We start from the raw sequence: 17,716 nt of genomic DNA on the forward strand, positions 1-17,716 counted from the left end.
CTCAGAAATCTGCCTGCCTCTGCCTCCCAAGTGCTGGGATTAAAGGCGTGCACCGCCACTGCCCAGCTAAAGATTTATTTTATTTATTTTATGTGTATGAGTAGCTATACAGATGGCCGTGAGCTATCATGTGTGTGGCTGCTGGGAATTAAACTTGGGACCTCTGTCAGCTCCGCTTGCTCCAGCCCAGTTCACTGTAGCTGTCTTCAGTCACACCAGAAGAGGGCGTCAGATCTCATTATGGGTGGTTGTGAGCCACCAATGTGGTTGCTAGAATCCGAGAACTGAGGACCTTTGGAAGAGCAGTCAGTGCTCTTGCCCACTGAGCCATCTCGCCAGCTGGAGACTATGCTTTTTTTCTTCTGAGTTTGCTCATCTGAATGGAAGTAATCTTTCTCCGTGTTAGTCTTGGTAAATGTAGCTGTTAACATGTAGTGTACTTTGTGTATGTTCTTTCCATAAGTCCTGAAAGAATAATGAAATGAGCTGGGCAGTGGTGGCGCACACCTTTAACCCCAACACTTGGGAGGCAGAGGCAGGAGGATTTCTGAGTTTGAAGCCAGCCTGGTCTACAGAGTGAGTTCCAGGACAGCCAGGGCTACACAGAGAAACCCTGTTTCAAAAAACCCAAAGGGGAGGGGGGTAATAAAATGCTTGATATTTAGGAAAGGATAATGATATTTTGATACTTGATAATACACCTCCTTGTTATGGGCTATTCTATGTTGCTGAGAACGTCTGCTAGTGCAAACACAAATACTATCTTTGTGAAAGGAAAATTTACCCATCTCTCCAGTTGACTGACTGCACTATCCACTAGGACATGATTCTGCTTAACAGATTACACTCATTGTAAAAATCAGTGTGGGGTGGGGGATAGATTGTCCTTTATACTGGCTGTCCTTGTTCAGAAAACAGGACACAGCAGTGCCTGCAAACTTTTCTGTAAATATTCAAATAGTAAATATTCGCAGTTTTGTGAGCCATATGGTGTCTGTCACAAATACTCAGCTGTCAAAGTGCTGAAGTGGCAGTCTAGACAGTACATAAAGAAATGTCTGTCTGTTGGAATGGAATGATTGTAGTTTGCTGATTTCCTGAGATGTGTCACCTTTCCCATAGCTCTGTGTGTCTCCACCACACTGCATTGTGCTGCTTTGTATCCTGTGCCTTACACAGTTGTTCCTCCTGAATCCTCTTACTCACCTTTGTCCTTTTCAATAAATGATTCATTTGTTCAATTTTTATTTGACATGATACCGGTTCTTTCAAGCTTAGAATACAATCACACATTGTGCATTCATTCTGAGAAGTGTGTCATTGAAAGTGTGCACGCGCATGCACACACATACACAGAACATATTATATACTAAAAAGTGCAAAGTGTCAATGGCCTGTATTGTTTGGAGTAGCCTATCCATTTATTTTTATGTGAATTGGTGTTTTCCCTGCATGTATGTCTGTTAGGGTACCAGATTCATTGGAACTGGAGCTATAGACAATTGTGGGCTGCCATGTGGGTGCTGGGAATTCAACCGCGGTCCTCTGGAAGAATAGCCAGTTCCCTTAACCACTCCCCACCCACTCCCCTCCCCCACATCAGTTTGGTTTGGTTTGGTTTGGTTTGGTTTGGTTTGGTTTGGTTTGGTTTTTCGAGACAGGGTTTCTCTGTATAGCCCTGGCTGTCCTGGAACTCACTCTGTAGACCAGGCTGGCCTCGAACTCAGAAATCTGCCTGCCTCTGCCTCCCCCACATCAGTTCTTAAAGGAAGAGACAAACAAACAAGTCCAAAAAACAAAACAAACCCCACTATAGTCAAGTGAACTCTGTGGCACTTGAAAACCCCACTGTGGTCACATGAACCCAGTAGCTCCTCACTGCTGCACTACTAACCATGGTATTGTTCAGTGGGTGTGCAACCTTTTTTTTTTTTTTCCTCCTTTTTGGTATAATGAGACAGGGTTTCTGTGTAGCCTTGGCTGTCCTGGAACTCACTCTGTTGACCAGGCTGGCCTGGAACTCAGAAATCTGCCTACGTCTGCCTCCCAAGTGCTGGGATTAAAGGCGTGCTCCACGACTGCCTGGCTTGAAGTCCAGACTTCTGAAAGAGCAGTTAGTACCACTGTGCCACTACCACCTGGCTTGTTTTGTTTTTAAGGCCCCTTTCACCCTAAAATGTTCTTGAGGAAGCAGTAGAGACTCCTTAATTTTCTCAACGTTCCCACAAGCACCTGTGCATATCATTGTTCATCTTAGCAAATCCCTGTGCAGCTGTGTGAGACACTAGCTGGAGTTGACATTACTTTTGGGGAGGATGCCATTTTTACTTGTAAGAATGTGGTGCACAGACTACAATAAGTAAAACATAAGTATTGTCAGTTCTTCAAAGCAAAATAAGCCTTGCTAATGGTAAAATTTGAGCTTTCAAATAGAAATTAGAGATTTGGGGAATTCTTATTTGCCATGGGCTTTAGGAATGATGGTTAACAGATAGCAGTCTTCAAATGTTGTAAAAGAAAAACTGGAAGCATTTAGAAGAGCTGCATGAATATAGTGCACCAGTAGCTTACGTGCTGCTTGCATCCTGTTACAAACCCTTCCACAGATAAAAAGATCACCCAGAGTACAAAAGAGGCCATTTGGCTTAGATGACATATATTCCTGCCATTATTGTAAAATCCCACCATTTAGAAAGTTACTCTAGTTACTAAAGTATGGTGGTTCATTCCCAGAGGCTGAGGCAGGAGGATCATTATTTTCAAGGCTAGACTGGAGTGGATAGTGGGACCCTATCTCAAAAAATGAAAAAAAAAAACAAAACAAAAACTAAAAAAACAAAGTAAAAAAATAAACTAATTAAAAAAATAACATTATCCCATAAACATTAGAGAAAACTACCCCTCAGTTATTTGAAAAGGCTTTAAACACCTTCTCTCCTTCAGCTGCATGCCTGAATTATGGCCGTGTCCCCATAGAGTTCAAGCTTGGAGACATTTGTCAACAGGGGAGTGTACACATAGAGAATCCAGCCGTGCTCTGAGCCATTCACAAAGATGTAAAAGAAGGCTCTTCTCCATTTGTGTTGTTCAGAAAATACTATTTTCCCCTTTAAGGTGTTATGTTAACATACAGTAAATTCATTGTAAGAAAATTAATGAATATTTTAAACTTCTCAAGTTCTTGTTTGTCTGCTGTTTTGTTTTGATGATATCATGGAGTCTATGTAGGTCCTGAACTTGTCTCCACCTTCAAGTGCTCTGCTTCCAGGGTTAGATAGACAATCAAATTACTAAATTTCTTTTTTTGTTTTGTTTTGTTTTTCTTTTTTGGTTGTTTGTTTGTTTGTTTTCAAGACAGGATTTCTCTGTCTTGAAGGAAGGATAGCCCTTGCTCTCCTGGAACTCACTTTGTAGACCAGGCTGGCTAGCCTCAAACTCAGAAATTCACCTGCCTCTGTTTCCCAAGTGTTGGGATTAAAGGCGTGGGCAGCACTAAATCTCTAATACAGTAAATATCATAAACTACAGCTAACACGAATAAAAGCCTAACTTTCAGGAATCCTCAGTTTTATGAGTATAAATGGTCACACAACCAAAAAGTATGAGACAGGCTAGCCTAAGGCAGCATGGACTAGGTGTGCTGGGTTTGTGATGGACAAGAACGTTTTCATTGCCCTGCCGCAGGCTTGACTGAGGCGGACACATCATTCGATAGCAGCTCAGATTGGATCTCAACTGCTCCTCTTTCAGCATGGCTCTTACAATCTCAGAACACACATTGATGTCTAGATACTAGAGGACTCCTGGAGCTTCCTGGCTTCATCTGTTAGAGGAAAGGCCTGGTGAGGCTTAGAGAACCCATGCTTTTCACTGATTCTCAAATGTTAGAGCTCAGCACCTGATGTGCATCACCAGCAGCACATCACTGGCCAAGTGTTCCCCATATAGTTGGCAGACCTGGTTTTGACTTGTTAAAAGGCATATATTTAGTTTCTTATTGCATTGCATAAGAATATGTATATCTCAGAAGACAGTATAGTTTTGTGTTTAATGTGTATTTAAAGTCTTTGGGAACAGACCTGTGGTGGGAAATATTAAAAAAGATCACCCCGCAAACTCTCCTGCCTGGCTGGTCCATGTACCTGCTCTAAGTGCCGGTACTGACCAGCCTCAACACTGTGTCCCGGTAGGGTCGTGCTATTCTTTCCCAACTATTGAGTTCATCTCGCTTACATGCAACACCTCACACACTCCTTAATCAGTCATCTAGCGTCTAGTTACCCAGTAGAAACATGACTCTCAAGGCTTAATTATCCAATCAGGTTTGTATATCAATAAGATCACAATTTACAAGATGCCAATACAATTATTGCAGAGCCAAATGATAAAGATAATGCTTTAACCCAATTATTCTAACCTTGTGAGAAAGCCTTAGCTAACTTGTGGCCGGATCATCTTCCTGTTCTTCGGCCTCCATGTTGATTTCTCCCAGCTTCTCCACTTACCTCTGACCTCTCTCACTCCTAAACTTCTAGCTCCGCCTCCCTATTCCTGTCCACTCATAGGTCTGTCACTGCCCTAATGTGATTGGACAGAGAAAATGCTGCAACATAGACTCACTGAAGGACCCGAGGTACAACACATTTTTGGGAATGCTTTGACAACCTGAAGCAGAGGACAGGAAGAAGCTGTGGAGTACAGTTGCCAGGCAGAATTTCCTACGATTCCCCAAATATACACCCATTTTACTGACATAACTACCTACCTTCCCCCCTTCCTTCTGCCTGCCTGCCTGCCTGCCTGAGTCATTAACCTTTTAAATAACAACAGTGTGCCTCAAAAAAGCAAGAATACTGTCTTAGTTAGGGTTTTATTGCTGTGAAGAGACACCATGACCAAGGCAACTCTTATAAGGGACAGCATTTAATTGGGGTTGCCTTACAGGTTCAGAGGTTCAGTCCATTATCATCAAGGTGGAGGCATGGCAGTGTTGAGACAGACATGGTGCTGGAGAAGGATCTGAGAGTTCTGCGCTCTTCCAGACAGCTAGTGGGAGGATCTCAAAGCCTATCCCCCTCAGAGACACACTTCCTCCAGCAAAGCCACACCTAACTCCAGTAAGGCCACGCCTCCCGATAGTGCGGCTCTCTCGACCAAGCATATTCAATCCACCACAAATATAAAAGCCAAGTTATCTCCATAAACCACTATCAGGAGGAAAGCAGAAGCAAGCACTTCATTCTATCTCTTGTTGGGGAAGAAAACAATTGAAATTGCTTTTCAAAATACCTCCTTCGAATTTCATGCAAGCAGCTGTCTAATCTCATTTCCAACAAAATCTAAATTTTAACTACATTAAAAATTCAAGGCAAATAGAAATCATGCTAATCATGTGGTTTTCAAACAATGTCCCATGGCATAGCCTGAGGACATAGGAATTTGAATCTATTTCTGATATGAGTGCAAAGTGTATATCTCTGGAGGCAGTTTCATTGGGCCTATCACATTGCACAGTGGTTGAGTTTTCTGTTTGATTCCTCAGACCTTGACATACATACAGCGCCTCACTGTTGAGTTTGCAACCTGAAGTTCAGCATGCAAGAGACCTTAATACAGAATAATGTGCTCTAGCAGAGTTTTCATAACATTTTTATTTTATGTGTGAGTGTTTTGTTTCTTTGTTTATGTATGTATGTATGTATGTATGTGTGCCTCCTGTACCCACAGAGGTCAGAAGAGGGTATCATATCCCCTGGAACTGCTGCTGCCCTCTGGGTGCTGGGAACCCAATTCAGATCCTCTGAAAGAGCTCTTAACTGCTGAGCCATTTCTCCTATCAGCTGAAGTAGTTTTTTTTTTTTTTTTTTTTTTTAAGCAATGCTGGGGTTTGTTCATAAGGGATGGGGTGGTGATAACAACCAGGCATGTGCAGTGTCCTGGGTTCGGTCCCCAACGAGGAAAAAGTGAGAACTAGCAAGAATAAAATTAGGTTTTTTTGTTTTTTAATGTTACTGTGTGTGTCAGGGCATGTGCATGCTGTGGCTCATGTGTGGGGTTGTGTAGGTCAGAGGACAACTTGTAGGAATGGGTTCTTTCCTTCCACTTTGCAGGGGGGGGGGGATGGGGATTGAACTCATACCATCAGGCTTGGCTGCAAACACTTTTACACACCAATGTTGTCTTCTCAGAACAAAACAAAAAATCTTTAGTATTACCTGCAAAAAGTGGGAGACTATAATAAAATTCTCTATTCAGTATTTTAACTATTTCCCCAGGGTTTGTTGTTACTGTTATTTTATTCTTACCTTGTTTTGTTGTTGTTGTTGTCTCCTTGGAGCATTTTATATTTTAAAGATTTACTTATCAAAGTCTAGATTTCGGGATGTTAACAACACTGTAATCTGACAGCCCCATGGAGTACAGCTCAGGAGGCAGGCGGGAAGGGAGACAGCCAGGTGTACACACTTGGAAGTCAGACTGTCTACTGAGTTCTGGAGCAGCCAGGGATATACAGACTTTCTCCCAAAGACAAAGGCATTGTCTTTTGTTGTTGTTGTTTTGTTGTTGTTGTTGTTTTTGTTTGTTGTTGTTGTTGTTTGGGGATTTTGTTTTTGTTTTTTGTTTTTTTGTTGTTGTTGTTGTTTTTGAGACAGGGTTTCTCTGTATAGCCTTGGCTGTCCTGGAACTCACTCTGTAGACCAGGCTGGCTTCGAACTCAGAAATCCCCCTGCCTCTGCCAAGTGCTAGGATTAAAGGTGTGCGCCACCACCGCCCAGCAGGTATTGTCTTTGAGATGTTTTCTAGCCCAAGCTATCACTGAACCCTCTAGGTAGTTAAGTATGGCCTTAACCTTCTGATCTTCCTGCCTCCACCTCCAAGTGCTGGATTTCAGGCATGAATCACCTCACCTAGTTTAAATAAGGTATTTCCAAAAGCAAGACAAAATAAGAAGGTTTGTCTTCTTGATTGGTTTAAGTTGAAAGTTCCAGTTAGGTATTAGTTGGCAGTTTCTGAATGCTACCTGGTTTTGGTTACTTAAGGTTAGAGCCATCTCAGCCCTTATGAACTTTTGACTAAGTTTTGTTTGTTTTTCATACGCCCATAAGTACTAGATATATTTGTAATAGCCACTGCTCAGAAACTGACTGTAGATTTAGCCAGATGGCTCAGCAGGTAAAGCACTGGCAGCAGATCAGTGGTAACTGGAGTACCCAAAGAGTGTCCCACACCTGTGTTTTTTTGCACATGCGCACAAAGGCAAATAAATAAATGAATAAATAAATAAATAAATAAATGTATGTAATGAGAATTCCTAAAGATAAGCTGTGGACCTCAATGAAATTTTATTATTATGTCTTTAAAAATAAGAGTTGGAGCATGGCAGTGAGAGGGGCTCGTGTCGGTCAGACTTCACTCTGTAGCCAAGGATGGCCTTGATCTTCTGGTCCTCCCCCCTGCACATGCACAGTGCTGGTATTAGAGGACATAGAAGATGTTCCTCTGCATCCACCCTACCCTCTTCACTAGGTGAGTTATAGTCAGCATACAGAAAAGGTTGAGTGTCTCCCATTGATATAAAACTGTGTTTTTTAAAGTGATATACGCACAGCACAGTAGAAGTTAGAGGACAACTGTCAGGAGTCCATTTTCTTCTGCTACCTTTTGGGAAAAGGAACTCAATGAACAAACTCAAATCCTCCTCACAGGGTCGCATGCTCACTGAGCTGCCATCTTGCCAGCCCATAAAAATTGACTCTAAAAGAATGGCTCCATCCTTTTTCTTCCAGCTGCCATCCTGTTCTCCTTTCTTAACAACAACAACAGCAACAGCTAACTATCACTATTTTTCGTAACTTGAATTTCTTACCAGTTCCCATTTGATACCCACCAGTCCATTAAGATACTCTTTGCCAGACCGACCGTAGTGGCCCACACCTTTAAACCCAGCACTTGGGAGGCAGAGGCAGGCAGATCTCTGAGTTTGAGGTCAGCCTGAAGTACAGAGCAAGTTCCAGGACAGCCAGGGATACATAGGGAAATCCTGTCTTGGGAGGGGATTCTGAGGGCGTATGCAGGGGAGATGGTCTTTGCAGAGGTCACCATTCTACGTGAAGCAAACAGCATTGAGTAAAACTGTGCTTTGGATTTATATGATGTATTCATTTACCCAGTAACAGCTCTCAGAGTGTTGCTGTCATCCCCAGGTCACAGATGGAAAGGATGACAGGTAAGAGGTTAGGGGATCAGTCGAGAGAGTCTCCCAGATTAAAACTCAGCACAGCTAACCCTGCGGCCTCATGACATTCCTGCCACCCTTGGTCCTTCCTTCTCTTTCTCCATTTTGATTTTCTTTCCAGTGTTGCCTCCTTTCTCATGTTTAGAGGGTTCCCAGCCTCTTTGGCCCCTTCCCACTGCTGTTAAAACACACACACACACACACCTGTGGTCACGCTTATCACAAGCTGATAAGCTTCCAGCACAGAGCAGCTGCTGGACTCTGACCCTCCATACCGCACTGCTGTGTGTTCAAAACTGACTTTTCTCCTTTGTTGCTCTCTGCCTTCTTCATGCAGTTCCTCTTTCTGTGTCTTAATTGTCACTCACTGGCTTCCCTAGAAACCTTTTTTTAGCCCATTCTTAGATGGGGTTTGTTCTTGTCTTTCTCCTCTGTGCAGCACTTCACAGCTACATTCACTTAGATTGGGGGGAGGGGGCAGAGAGGGAAAACACTAGCTCATTTTAGAAAACTCACTAAGTCAGGGAGGGACCAAGGAACCAATTATTTCCATATTCCTAAGTGGTTTTCAGAATACGTTAGCACCACTAAATATTGTCAGAATTAGAGGGCTGGGGATATAATATGTTCAGTGATAGCTCACTTGTTTCAAATGTCCAAAGTATACTGAGTTCAATGCCCATCTGGCGGTGTATACATTTAATCTCAGCACTTGGAAGGTAGAAGCAAGAGATGAGTCTGAAGCCACCCTCATCTACAATAACAAGTTCCCAAACAGCCAGAGCCACATAGAGAGAAACTCTGTCTTAAACAAATGACAAATTTTTTTAAATTATTTAAAAAAAAAAAAAGGTGCATGCCTTTAATCCCAGCACTTGGGAGGCAGAGGCAGGCAGATTTCTGAGTTCAAGGCCAGCCTGGTCTACAGAGTGAGCTCCAGGACAGCCAGGGCTAGACAGAGAGACCCTGTCTGGGGGAAGGCAGGGAAGGGGCTGGCGAGATGGCTCAGTGGGTAAGAGCCCTGACTGCTCTTCCGAAGGTCCTGAGTTCGGATCCCAGCAACTACATGGTGGCTCACAACCACCCGTAATGAGATCTGACACCCTCTTCTAGTGTGTCTGAAGACAGCTACAGTGAATTACGCCAGAGTGAGTGGGGCCTGAGCGAGCGGGGCTGGCAGAGGTCCTGAGTTCAATTCCCAGCAGCCACACAAATGATATCTCACAACCATCTGTACAGCTACAGTGTACTCATACCCATAAAATAAATAATAAAATAAATTAAAAAAAAAAATTCTCTGCCCAGAGAGGAGATTCATTCATCCTTTCTTGGGCCCTCCTTGTTATTATCTTCTCCAGGCCTGTGGAATGTGGCACGGTTCTCCTTCACTTTATAGCTGATACCACTTATAAGTGAGTAGGTAGATAGGTCAGGACATAGGATAGCTGTCACCTCAGGGGACCAGGGGAGGATGGAGGGAGAAAATATTAAGAGAGACAAATGGAATAGGGGGTGCATCTATCTCTGAGATGAGCTAGACATCTGTAGTGCAATGGAAACTCGGAGAATGCACAAGTGTGAACCTAGCTAAGACTCCTGGTAATGGCCGGGCAGTGGTGGTGCACACCTATAATCCCAGCACTCAGGAGGCAGAGGCATAGGCAGGTGAATTTCTGAGTTCAAGGCCAGCCTGGTCTACAGAGTGAGTTCCAGGACAGCCAGGGCTATACAGAGAAACCCTGTCTTGGGGGTTTGGGGGAAGGCTCCTAGTAATGGGGGATATGGAGTCTAAACCGGCCATCTTCTGTAACCAGGCAAGACTTTGAGTGAAGGGATTGGGACACCAGCTGAGCCACAAAACCTTTGACCTACAGTTTGTCCTGCCTACAAGATGTGCTTTGGTTAAAGGGGCACAGAACTTGTGGGAGTGGCCAAAAACTGTATGGTCTAACTAGAACTCATCTCACTAGTGGAAGCCCACACCTGACACTATCTTAAGGGCCAGGAACCATCTGCTAGATATAAATAGCCCAGAGACCTAGGATAGAACCAAACAGATTGGCAATTAAAAAATAATGTCAATGAAGTGATTCCTCATAAAAAGAAGCCTAGTATATTTATCCAACAGCTGTCGACAGATGCAGAGGCCCCCAGCCAAACATCAGGTGGATCTTGGGCAGTCCTGTGGAAGGAGGGGGGAAGGAAGGATCAGGATAGGAATCAGGGGTCAAGGATTCCACAAGAAAACCCACAGAACCAACTTATCTGGGCTCATAGGAGTTCACAGAGACTGAACTGACAACCAAGGAGCCTACATGGGACTGACTTGGGCCCTCTGCATATGTTATAGTTGTGTAGCTTGTTGTTCTTGTGAGACTTCTAACAGTGGGAGCAAAACTGTCTTTGACTCTTGTCTGCTTTTGATATCCATGGAGGCCTATTCTATTCTGAAACGAAACAGGAATGGATTGGGAAGCGAAATTACATTCAGGATGTAATGTATGTGAGAGGAATAAATAAAATAATAAATAAAAATAAAATAAGGATACTTGTTTTGCCCAGGATTAGATAGTGTGATTTGTGAGTTCCTAGAGATGCTTGAGAGCAAGATTTTGAGTAGTTTGAGTGTGGGAGCTAAGGCATTAGTGGGACTGGAGGTGAGGGTGTGGTATTGTAGGACTGCCTTCCTTCAGGTCCAGGCCATAAGAGAGGTAGCCAGCAGGAAGAAGACAATTTCTTTAGACAATCAGGTATAAAAACTAGCTACAAAATAGAAACTAGTTTCAGACCCTCCTTACCACATCCAGATGGAGGTAATCATTAGACATTAGGAAACAAGAAAAGGAGTGGGCAAGAGAGATGTAGTCTTTTTACCTCACCATCAAATCAGGCCAACAAAGTACCTTTGGTTATTCATTGTCAGCTCATAAAAGTTTAAGCACTGAAGTGTATTTTCACTGGGATAGGTTCAAGTTGGTAGTGGATGTTGCAGGCATGTATAAAATATGATTGTGTGTGTGTGTGTGTGTTTGTGTTTGTGTAATAGGGCAACTTTTTGCACAATATTTACATCCTAGGAAGTTAGCTCACTGCGGAGCTGTCCATGCATTCTTTGTTAATCTAAAATGCCTCATTTTAGGAATGCAATTTTGCTAATGCTGTTGTACAACTCATTTCTTAAAGGCAGGGACTGTGAACTCCTTGAGATCCTGCTGCCCATGATTTAATGTCTGTCCTTTTATTTCTCTAGGGCCTATTCCCTGGTGGATTCCAGTCAAGTGTCGACATTTCTGATATCCATTCTTCTTATAGTCTATGGTAGTTTCAGGTAAGACATTATTAATGGGCTTTGTTCAGTTGCAGATAGCAGAAGCATTGCTCCGTGGAGAGAAATGGGTTTATCAGGAATTGAGTTTAGAGGAGAATTATAACACTTGTTCTTTGGTTGACTGCTGCTAAACATGTCTTAGTTTTGCTTATGACTTTAGCATATTAATGCAAATGTATAAAAACTGATTAATTAAAACTAGGACTGCAGATAGTGACTCAGTTCACTGGGGAGACTGATGGTGATTCTACTCTCACTGGGGTCACACATTTAAACAAAGACAGCTCAAAACACAAAACAATTAAATGAATACGTGCTGCAAAATGAATGATAAATAGTAAATGTAATTTTTTTTCTCTAACTCTAAATCAAAGTGTAGTCATCGGCCTTGAATAGATAGAGAAGGATTAAGTAAACCAGAATACAGATGTGCTCAGAAAGCTATTGATGACCTTCCTGATCCTGAAAGACCTTTTCACAAATAGTATTTTTACAGAAATCAACTTTTCTTACCAAAAAAGCATTGACAGAGTTTAATCCATACAAATTGCTGATAAGAGGCCTTTTGATTGTCAGAAGCCATTTCATGTGACTCGCCTGTCACAGAGTTGAGTGTAATAGATAACATTACCAAGTCTCTCCTGTTGCCCTTGGGAGTGAGACTGGATCCTGATGAGTATATACCTGCCCTAGCACTCATCTATGTGACTAGAAAGAAAACAAAAAAGAAGCCAGACAGATACCCCCTTTCAGATTATCCGCAGTTGAAGGAGCTGTAGTGGTTGGTTGTGTGACACAGGTCATTGTGTGGCTGACATAGAGAAAATGAAGGCTGCAGACTGGAAAGATGGCTCAGCAGCCAAGAGCATGCCCTGCTCTTGCACCTAGCAGTCATTGTAAACCAGCTCCAAGGGGACCACCACCCCCCACTGGCCTCTGAGGGCACCAGCACACATGCCATACACTCTCAAAGACACCACAGATATACTGCACACAAAATTTAAAAATAAAAGTGAAGGCTTCTTGGGAATTTTTAAGTTAAGAACTGGAATGATAAATGTGTCAGCAAAAGGATTTTGAACTATGTGATATGTCTGGATTTCAGTAATTATTTTGTAAAATCATAAACTTACAGCCTTTTATCCCAATCATTGTTGAAAAAATATATTGGTATAATATGTACACTGATTAAAATTTTAACCACAGCCGGGCGGTGGTGGCGCACGCCTTTAATCCCAGCACTTGGGAGGCAGAGGCAGGCGGATTTCTGAGTTCGAGGCCAGCCTGGTCTACAGAGTGAGTACCAGGACAGCCAGGGCTACACAGAGAAACCCTGTCTCAAAAAAAAAATTTAACCACGAAGATGTCTACAGCAAGTCCAAGGTTCTTTCTTCTGTTGGGTTGGCTGTTTGGTTTGGTTTGGTTGTTGTGTCAACACAAGCTAGAGTCCTCTGGGAAACAAGGAAACTCTCTTAGGAGAATCTTCCATCAGATGGTCTGTAGGCAAGGCTGTAAGGGCATACTCCTGGTAGATGATTGGTGGGGGAGGGTCTAGCCTTCTAGGGCAGTGCCAGCCTGGGCAGGCGGGCAGGTATAAGTCCTGGACTATATAGGAAAGGAGCATAAGCAAGCCAGTTAGCAGTGCTTCCCTGTGGCTGTGCTTCAGAGCCCCAGCTCTGACTTCCCTCAGTGATGGACTGTGATCAGGAGGACCAAGCTACACAAACCCTTCCATTTCCTGACTTACTTTTGGTTGTGGGGGTTTTTCCCAACAAAGTAAAATAGGACACAATTATTATTTACTTTGAGATAGTGTCTTTCTAACATAGCCCTGAGGGCTTTCCTGGAACTCACTATGTAGATCAGGCTGGCTTCAAATTCATGGAGATCCTCCTGCCTCTGCTTCCTGAATACTGGAATTAAAGACCTGTATCACCATTCCTAGTTTAGGACACAATTCATAACCACTTCTAAGAAACTAGGACAATTAGAACCTTACCAAAGTGATCAATATTTTGTATTTCTACCCCTGATATTTTATCTTTTTTCCCCACTGATACATTTTAAAAAGATTTGTAATTTAAAAAAAAAACAGTCAGTTTTAGTTACAACTCACACTACTTTCATTAGTGGAAATTGCCTTTTGTTACACACACACACACACACACACACACACACACACACGTTATATACATTTAGAAAGTTAGGATCCATTATATACTGATTCTTTTCACATAATACCAAATTATTTTCTGTAGTCATCCTATTAGGGTTTAGTAATTTTGGACTTTTTATACTCTGATTTTGTCAGAGATGTGAGTTGTTAACCTTTTATTTTTTCTCTCTGATTGACCTCTATTATTAAGTTGAACATTTAGGGCCAGCAGATAAAAGCTTCTGTTACACAAGCCTGGAAATACAGTCAGATCCCTGGAACATATGGAAAGAATCAGCTATGCAGTTGTCCTCTGGGCTCACATGTACAATGGCATACCCACATAACACGTCAGGCATTTCCCCCTCTTCCTCCCCTGCACACCTATTATCCATCCATCCATCCATCCATCTATCTATCTATATCTATCTCTCCCTTGAAATAAATTTGTTTTAAAGATAAACATTTAAAGTTGAAATACTTAACTAGTTTCTCTCTACCACATGCTATCATATTATTTCCAGAAAATTGTAGTTTAGTATTGCACAGATTTTAACAGAGTAACATAGAGTTATCATATAGGTGAAAAGGGTCTCTTTGGTGGACCTCCTGGTTTACAGCGAGGAGACTAGAGCCCAGCAGGTTACCAGCCCTCACACAGTTGCACAGCTTGTTGCAACAGAGTTTGGATTGGAATGGTTAAGCTGCTGGTCCCTGTATGTAATGTCTTTACAGTTGAATGCATTCTCTGTAGAAAGTAAATCATGATGCCTTTGGTTACACTTTACGTTGGACTAAGTGGGAAATTTCTTCTGTTTTCTGAGTAAAATGTGTTACTTCTTTATTTACTAGAACTCAGCTTTGAAACTATCTGATAAATCTAGGCTTTTCTCTGTGCTGAGATTTTCTTGTTCTGGCTTGGTTGAAAGTCCTTTCTTTAAAAAATGTTTGGAGGCCAGCCTGAGTGAGTTCCAGGACAGCCAAGGCTATACAGAGAAACCCTGTCTTGAAAAAACCAAAAAAAAAAAAGGGGGGGAAAAAAAAAAGAAAAAAAGAAATGTTTGGAAGGACTGGAGAGATGGCTCAGCAGTTATGATCTCTTGCAGAGGTCCTGAGTTCAGTTCCCAGAAGTCATATGGTGGCTCACAGTCATCTGTAATGGGTGTGGGGTGGTGCCGGTAGTTTTGACTGCATTTCTCTGTCTAGATGTGCCTGCTCTGACACCCCAGCCATGGGATCTTATGACACGACTGTTGCTCACTGCTTCCATTGCCATGTAGTTAGTGGCATCAGTGTCCTAAGCTGACGTGTATTTTGTTCCTTCTTATTGCTGGACAGTTTTTCTGGCTGTCTAGGCTGCTGCTGTTGGCTGCACCACAAATAGTGGTGCTGCTAATGAATGCTTATGGACAAGGTTTTATGTGAGCATATTTTTTCATTCCTCAGAAGTAGTAGAAATACTGGATGACATGATAATTCTTCAATTTAATGTTTTAAGAAATGCCATGGTTTTGAAGGCATCTATGCCACTTGGTGTTGTCACTAGCATTGTAAGAGTTTGTTCATCCTCTCACCAACAGTTCTCTTTTAAGTGTTTTCATTTTTTTTCCATATTATTCTCTTTTATTTTAACTATGATTTTCCCCCCTTCCCTTCTCCCTCTTGCTCAGGCCCATAGGTTTTTTTGTTTCTCATTACAGGTGGTTGTGAGCCACCATGTAGTTGCTGGGATTCGAACTCATGACCTCCAGAAGAGCAGTCAGTGCTCTTAACCACTGAGCCATCCCTCCAGCCCATTTTCTTCTTTTTTTACTATATGATAATATATACCATAAGCTCCGCTATGACTTCCGTACCTGTGTATTATTGTTCCACCACAGTCATACACACAAACACATTCCTCTCTTATTCCCTCCTGTGGGCTCTCATCCTCTCCCCAGGTATTCCTTTTCTGCTTTCATGGTTTTCTTCTTGGTGTTATGACTGTTTGGTCTGGACTCAGTGAGTAAAAGGAGATATTTCTCTGTTGGGTTGATTGTACTCAGTGTGATGAATTCCATCATGTTTTTCTGTAATGATGTCATTTCATTTTTTATGCTAAATAAAACATGTGTCTGTGCCACATTTTAAAATTTTATTCATCCAGATAAACAGTGGTATTGTACACCTTTAATCCCAGCACTTGAGAGGCAGAGGCAGTTGGATCCTTGAGTTCAAGGACATCCAGTGCTGCACAGAGAAACCCTGTCTTAAAAAATAAAAATAGGGGCTGATGAGATGACTCAGTGGGTAAGAGCACCGATTACTCTTCCGAAGGTAGCGAGTTCAAATCCCAGCATCCACATTGTGGTTCACAACCCCCCGCCCCCCGTAATGAAATCTGACGCTCTCTTCTGGTGGTCTGAAGACAGCAACAGTGTACTCATTTATAATAATAAATAAATCTTTAAAAAACAAAATAAAGGGCTGGAGAGATAGCTCAGTGGTTAAGAGCACTGACTGCTCTTCCAAAGGTCCTGAGTTCAAATTCCAGCAAACACATGGTGGCTCATAACCATCCGTAATGAGATCTGACGCCCTCTTCTGGTGTCTTCTGAAGACAGCTACAGTGTACTTACATATAATAAATAAATCTTTAAAAAAAAAAAAAACAAAATAAAAATAAAGGGGCTGGCAAGATGGCTCAGCAGGTAAGAGCACTGACTGCTCTTCCAAAGGTCCTGTGTTCAAATCCCAGCAACCACATGGTAGCTCACAACCACCCATAATAAAACCTGATGCCCCTTCTGGTGCGTCTGAGCAGGGATGGAGCAATCGGGTTTGATTGGAGCGAGCAGAGGTCGTAAAATCAACTCCCAGCAACCACATGAAGACCCACAACCATCTGTACAGCTACAGTGTACTCATATACATAAAATAAATAAATCTTTAAAAATAAATAAATAAAAAATAAATCCATTCATCCATTGCACGTTGTCACATAGCAAACACTGGTGTAGGGGTGTCTGTTGTATGCTAACATATTCCCTTGGGTCTGGAACGTGAAATGGTACAGCAGGATCATATTGCAGTTATAGGCTTCATTTTTGAAGAGCCTGCCTTCTGGTTTTTATGGTATTTAGACTAATTTACATTCCTACCAGCTGAGTGCACATAGTTTTTCCCTGTTCCCTCTTGTACCCTCAAGAACATTCGGATTTATGTGTGTTGTTTGTTTCTTGAAGGTAGCCACTCTGGACTGAGATAGAATATCAGCATTAACTCAATTTCCTGCCGTGTGTTCATCATTGTCGACTTCGTTGTCACCATCACCAACCTTCCTTTCTTACTCTAGTGGGTGTAGGTGGTGTCTCATTATGACTTTGATTGGCGTTTCCTTAATGGCTTATGGTGTCCAGCATCTTTTCATGTGTTGATCTATCGTCCATGTAGAGTCTTCGGTGAATGTCTGCTGAGAATCCTCTGCCCTGCCCTCCACCCCAGCTCTGAGGGTCAAGTCTAGGGCCATGAGCATGCCATACTTATTCTAAGCCCCTTTCTCCCCATTTTTATTTTCTTAGTGTTGAATGTAAGAGTCCTTCACATACTATGAAGATGCCTTTATCAGATAAGTGTTGGCAAAACATTCCTTCTTTAAGTCTCTGAATTTTTCTTTTCATTTTCTGTATATTTATAGTTGTATATTTCCTGATGAACTGACCTTTATAAAATATCCTTCTATACCTGTGGCACACCATCCCTTCGGAAAACCTCTATCTCCAAAAATATTTACATTATGATTTATAACAGTTGCAAAATTACAATTATGAAGTAGCAATGAAATAACGTGCCGGGCAGTGGTGGTGCACGCCTTTAATCCCAGCACTTGGGAGGCAGAGGCAGGCGAATCTCCGAGTTCGAGGACAGCCAGGGCTACACAGAGAAAAACCCTGTCTCAAAAAACCAAAAAAAAATAAAAATAAAAAATAACGTTGTAGTTGGGATCACCACAGCATGA

The 17,716-nt window shown here is 42.2% G+C and overlaps 1 protein-coding gene across 1 annotated transcript in view; it reads left to right on the plus strand.

Annotated features, from left to right (window-relative positions):
- Positions 1 to 17,716, plus strand: part of Sppl3 (signal peptide peptidase like 3) — a 93,342-nt gene that overhangs the window by 42,725 nt on the left and 32,901 nt on the right. The window contains exon 2 of the mRNA XM_031337540.1: positions 11,487 to 11,564. Within this exon, the coding sequence (XP_031193400.1) occupies positions 11,487 to 11,564 (78 nt within the window). The remainder of the gene's footprint in view (positions 1 to 11,486; positions 11,565 to 17,716) is intronic.

This window comes from Mastomys coucha, unplaced genomic scaffold (genome assembly GCF_008632895.1).
Source record: "Mastomys coucha isolate ucsf_1 unplaced genomic scaffold, UCSF_Mcou_1 pScaffold22, whole genome shotgun sequence".
In the NCBI taxonomy this organism is placed as follows: Eukaryota; Metazoa; Chordata; class Mammalia; order Rodentia; family Muridae; genus Mastomys; species Mastomys coucha.